General features: G+C 30.8%; 1 protein-coding gene across 1 annotated transcript; it reads left to right on the forward strand.

Moving 5' to 3' along the window:
* Positions 1 to 2,560: 2,560 nt before the first annotated feature.
* On the forward strand, positions 2,561 to 4,858 carry LOC120125967. The gene is made up of 4 exons (XM_039144278.1): positions 2,561 to 2,902; positions 3,802 to 3,851; positions 3,949 to 4,001; positions 4,100 to 4,858. The coding sequence occupies exons 1-4, from the start codon at positions 2,661 to 2,663 to the stop codon at positions 4,439 to 4,441; spliced, it is 687 nt and encodes a 228-aa protein (XP_039000209.1). The 5' UTR covers positions 2,561 to 2,660; the 3' UTR covers positions 4,442 to 4,858.
* The last annotated feature ends 1,408 nt before the right edge of the window (positions 4,859 to 6,266 follow it).

Consider the following 6,266-nt stretch of genomic DNA (forward strand, 5'->3'; position numbering starts at 1 on the left):
ATTTACTTTTACTATTTACATTTATTTTCTACTTCGCCATCTCAATTGAAACCCCCCATTCTCTTTACTTTTTCATCAAAGTCAGAATCAAAACCTCTCAACATCAGAAACTCATTAGTCCATGTATATGATCCCTTCTTCTCTTTACTATGCATATTTACTTATTTATTTTTGAGATTAAGGATTATTTATTTGACAGTTACGATCCTTGTCATTAATAGACTTAATTTTTGTTTAAAGTTGCAATCATTCAATCATATATATTCAACAGTTCTCTTTAAAAAAATGATTATGTCCTTTCATGAAAAGTTTAAGCTTCATCAAAAGGTTAAGTCCATTCATTGAAAGGTCTTAACCTTTCAATACAATTCCTCTCTGTATATAAAGGCTAGGTTGTGACACATTTTCCACACAACTTTGAATTTTTTCTAATTTCATTTTAACTCATTTCCTTTCAATTCATACAATTCTTTCAAAATTCAATATTTTGGTGATAAAAAAGGACAAAGACATGTTCTATTGTCCATTACAGTTGTACTTATTGTTGTGATCATTGTTGTTATATTATGGTAGACTGACGTCCAACTTTACTCAAAGCACCAAGGAGATGACGAATTTATCTTAAGGAGACTGTTCATACATACCTCAACAAAAGTCTTATTATGTTTATTTAATTCTATCTAATTACCAATTTCATTCTAATTTTACTTTTTTAATTTATTTCAGTGTGTTTTATTACGTTACAACTAGAATTTTATTATTACTACGATATTATTCTTGCTATTATTAGATTATCTTTACTACAATCCTAAATTAATATTTACTATACTTAGTACTAGTGTTAGACCTAGGGTCATGATTGATAGTCATAGGTTGACAGGTTGAATGAATATGATTGTCTGACAGTAGATTTGACTTCGACAAATCAATGAGTTAGTTATTAGTTATGTTAAGAGAAGACAACTGGTTGAAGGATGTGAAACCCTGCAGACTATAGTCAAAGAAAGGATCTTTCGAAAGTATTTTATTCCTTAGATGTTTGTCATTAGAGGAATTATTTGTAGATGAAATCAGGAGGTACAATAACATTTATATTCTATTTGTTTTGTATCATAATATTATATTATTAAATTATAAAAAATAATACGATTAAAAATCAATATAGTATAAAAGTTGGAATACTCAGTTAACAAAAAAATCATAAATATCAAGTTAAAACAAAGAATAAATAAGGGTAAAAGTACACATTTAAGTCTAAAATGTTTCAAGTTTTGTAATAAAATTAAGAGTAGTTCTACGGTAAGAACCTTAAAAATGTAAATTTAGGAAAAATCATGAAATGGTATTTACACAAATTGTTATAATTTTATCAATATGATTTTATACAATTTTGATAACATTTTATATAATTGAAAATCAGTATAATTATATAAAATATTTTCTTATTTAATTATACAAATATTCAAATATAATAAAATATTATCAAATTTCTAATAATGGATGTAATTTGATACTATTTTATATTATTAAATACTACACAAAATATTAACAAAGGTATAACGATTTGTGCAATTTTACCTTAAAGTTCTAAGGCATCATTCACTTGTTCTTTTCCCCGATCTTGTCACCACCCTCCAACTTTCTCGTCTATACGCGACTATTATTCATCTGAAGACATTGAAACAGGTGTTTCTTGAACATTGGTAATAACCCATATCCTTATAGTCTAAAATATTTATAATGATTTGCAGTTGATCTTGTTTTTGTACATCTTTAGACCACATGTTGTTTCTAGTTAGTTTAGTGGGAGTTTGCAAATCATCTGTTTGATGTAATGCTTGAACGAGGCCTGTTTCTCTCCGCTTCAAGATTAAATGGTTTTAGGAGTCTTAGAGTTGTTTTCCCCCCTCTCCATGCTCTTATTTTATATTCATAAGAGATCGGAAGTTGTGAAAGGAATTTCAGTGTAAAACATTACTTGAGTTTCAGCTCATGGCTGTTGGATCACATTCATATATTTATTCATAAGTTTTCTGACAAGAATCACTTGCGATGGACATTTAGAATCTTTGTTCTCAATTACCTTTCATATTTTCCCTTCTTTTTCACCTTGGGTTGGCTAGTTGCTAAGTGTCTTCTTTGATTGCTTGGTGGTTTGAGTTTGGCCTTTAGATAGGCGGCATTGTTTGTGTAGCGTGGACAGAGTGTTAAGAGTTGAATATGCGGTATTCTACACGGCATTTTTCATTAAGCTTATAACTCATTTTATTTATTTATTTATCCCTTTGAGATCAATGCTTGTGACACGACAAACTTGTCTGGTTATGCAACAAAATTCTTACAGTCTGATTATGCAACAAACATTGTTCCTGCTGCTTATTTCTTGTTCTAACTTCTAAGTTCTATATCTTAGTCTTTGTCAAAAAAAAAAAAAAGTTCTACATCTTAGTAAAAATCCATGATCAGATGAGGATGATTTGTTTTTCCATTTCATTTGAATATTTCCTTAGGTCTTGAAGTTACCTTTTAGAGTCACTTTTATAGATAATGGACTGTGAATCTCGAAAATTTTAGAAAACTTGCTATTAGCTGTTAAAGTTAAAAATGAGTATGATACGGTAGGAACCACAATAGAACAGAAAAAAGAGAAAGAAAAGACAATGTTTCGAACCAGAAGTGCTTGTGCTCGATTCTCAATCCATTTCAAGACAAGACCCTTTTGCAGCACTATCAAAGACAGCAAGAACAGAAACAACAAGAACAACAACAGTGACATTGTTGATAGCAAGATTGAATCAAATTTGAGCACTTTCAATGAGTCATATCGTCAGCTTGACAATCTCAACTTCATGACTGCTGCTAAGATCCTTTTCACTCAACCTCCAAAGAAAAAGAAATTTGGGTATTACTTTTATTTTCTCTGACTTTTTATTCTTTAATTTTTTTACGTGTTTGACTTCTTTTAGGAATTGGTTTTGAGAGTTTTTTTCCCTTTCTTCTTGGGTTTTTCTTGGTTTGATTGTTTGCGGCATTTCTTCAAACATGTTTCCTTCTTTACTGTTTTTGATGCTTAAATGGTTGCTTTCTGTATTAGCATTTCCTTCAGTAGTTTAGTGGTACACAAAAAAATTCAGAATGCTGCTAAAGTAGAATAGTTTTTAAGTTCTTCATGAATCATTTCATTATACAATTGAATGCAATGAGAAGTTGATAGATATAGATGACATTTAAAATAAGATATTCTTCTTTTTATCATTAAAAAATTAGATGGGTTTCATTTGGTATGCTTCATAAATTATTGTATCTTCCGCTTTGTGCAAACTTTGGTCTGTGATATAGCACCCCTGTAATTTTAATCTGTTGGCCTCTTTCTATATCTGACATTCTTGTTCTTGTTCAATACTATGGATGAGATATACGTGATATAATTTGCATTTTTACCTTTTAGTTCTCCTCGATTCCACATTTAATGCAAAAAAATCACTTAGTAAAAATCAAATGAGATTTCATTTGATTTCTTTTATTATAATTTACTAGATGTTTCATTTATTGGAAAGTGGAAGCTGTTCGTGTTCTTGTTCATGTTCATGTTTAGTTCAATACTCTGAACAAGTTGCAATCCTTGCATCATTATTCATGAGGTTCTCAAACTAAGCATATCTTTAATGTGAGAGGCGCAAATATATAAAAAGATTTCTTTAAAGTGAAAGTATTGTCTTATCTCATCATTACTAGATGACTTCTCTGCATCTTTCGGCAGTTGTTGTGGGCTTATTCTTCCATATCTTAATTTTATTTCAGGATAGATTTCCATTTGGTGCAGCTCTTCTTTGCCTGCATGCCTTCACTGGGTATCTCAACTAACAAGCTTAACATCTGCCAATTTTATATCGGAATACATCTCTTGGTTTACTGCTGGTATCGAAACTTATATCTGTTCTGTAACAGCTGTGTACTTAGTTGCTCAATATGCTCGCTATGAAGTGAGGAAAATGGAAGCGGTAACAAAATTTTCCTTGTTTCTCTTGTACATTTTGCTGTGGGTCTTTCTACCTGTGAACTCATTTCCTTTCGCCGATGATTGTTTCATTCACCTCAGGAACTAGAGGAGAAAAAGAAGCAGGAAGAAGCGAAAAGAATGCAAGAAGAAGAGGAGAGGGATAAAGAGGGGGGAAAAATCGTGACGGATCCAGAGCTTTCTGAGGTAAAAGTGAGACTAGGTAAACTAGAGGAGGCAATAAAGGAAATCGCCGTTGAATCAAAGAAACAATCAGCAGTCAACATAACTAAAGCTCAGCAGAATGCTAGTGAACCGGGTGAAGAAAGAAGTAAACCAGAGTCCAGCAGTTCTGTGATGCAAGATAAGGGTACTAAACAAAACCCTATCGAACAAATACCAAATGCCGATTCAGGCAAAGCAAAAAGTGTCACCAGTTTCTGATGCTCCCCGGAAGGATCAAAAGGGGGAGAACCAGATAGGAGGACCTTCTCAAAATGCCAAAATATGATGAAGAACAAAGCTTTCATTCTCCTTTTTTGTTGGTTATAAGAAAAGCATACAGCACTACACTGAAGTCCATTGGCCCCTAGGATATATAGTGAGTTCTTACCTTTCTTCACTGGCGTTGGTGATGAAGATAGGTTCTTGGCAAGGTATGTCAACGTGCATAATTTTCTCTGTGACAGCTTTCCGATATCTACCATGTATTTGATCACAGCGCTCGTCTGCCCCTCTTTTTTCCGAAGTTGATCTTTCAACCGTATTGCATGCTTTATTCCAATTTCTCTTGTTATCCATTTTCTCTTTTTTCCCCTTTGTTATCCATTTTTCTCTCTTTATCCATCCCTCTTTCACAGCAATTTTTCTGTGGATTTTGTGAGGGTTTCAAAATCCGAATGAAGATTCAAGTATTGCGTGTAACTTTTATGGATCTTGAAGTTTTTGTTTGTTTTTTTTTTTTTAATTTTGGGGATTGTTTTTTGAAAAAAATCTCAATTTTTTTCATGGTTTAGCCTAAGCTTTTGCTTAGGTTTGGTTAGCGAGAAAATGAAGGAATCGATGAGAAATGAGAGGAATCAATTAGAAAATGGGAGAAAATATGAGGTTGATTTGGGTAGAGTTGGGTTGGAGTATTTAGTTCATATTTGGGTTAGAGTTAAGTTTAGGGTGAAAATATTTTGACCACCCCGACATAATATTATAATTATGCCTTGTATATTTAGGGATAATTTTAATAATACGCTTTCTATTTTCTTTTTCAATTAGATCATTATTTTACCTAACAAAATTGAATATATATATATATATATATATATATATATATATATATATATATATATATATATATTTGGGTCGGGCAGAGGTTTAAACCTAAAATATTGTGTTAAATTTTGGATTGAGTGAGAACTGTCCTAAACATGGGTCAGATTGGGTGTAGATGGACAACTTCAATTTTCAAGTCAAGTTCGAGTGAGTAAAAAAATTGATCTAACCGGATTCGTTACCTTCCCTACTTCTAAAAATAATTCCAACATCTAAGAAGGCAAAACTTGTTAGGAAAAAATTGAATTTATCGAAATATTGTGGGAGTGCAACACAATAGACAACTACGAAGAGAAAGTATAGAAACAAAAAAGCCATATCCAATAACAATACAATCAACCAATACTAGAATCTAAAAATTACATGGATACTTTATAAAGGACATCTCTACCTGGTATAAACATTGAACATTTTGTTGATTTAATCTTTTGCTCCATGAATTTTAATATGTTAGAAAAATAATTCTAGTGTCTTAGGTGGTGTTTGTTTTTACTGTGTAAGATCTACAAAGTTCTTATGTCTGCGCCGCGCAGACCACGCGCAGACATTGGGCTTTGCAGACCGTTTGTTTTTTAGAAGACAGAAGCTCTTCTAACGTCTGCGCGGCGCAGACGTGACCTTATGTCTGCAAACATCTTTTAATCTCTACAAAGATGTTTTATATTTAATTTTATATTATATTTGATTTTGATTTTAATATTAATTTTTTTAAATAAATTAAATATTAATTTTTTAATATTATATTATAGATATTAATTTTAATATTATATTATAGATATTTAATTTTATAGCATATAAATTATTTTATATATTATTAAAATTTTATATTTATTTTAATTATTTTGATTTAAGTTTAAATATAATATTTTTTTTGATTTGTTATTTTTAAATTATATTTAAACTTTTTATACAAAATGTAAGTATTTAAACCACACTGCTTAAT

This window comes from Hibiscus syriacus, unplaced genomic scaffold (assembly GCF_006381635.1).
Source record: "Hibiscus syriacus cultivar Baekdansim isolate YM2019G1 unplaced genomic scaffold, ASM638163v2 tig00110450_pilon, whole genome shotgun sequence".
Classification (NCBI taxonomy): domain Eukaryota; kingdom Viridiplantae; phylum Streptophyta; class Magnoliopsida; order Malvales; family Malvaceae; genus Hibiscus; species Hibiscus syriacus.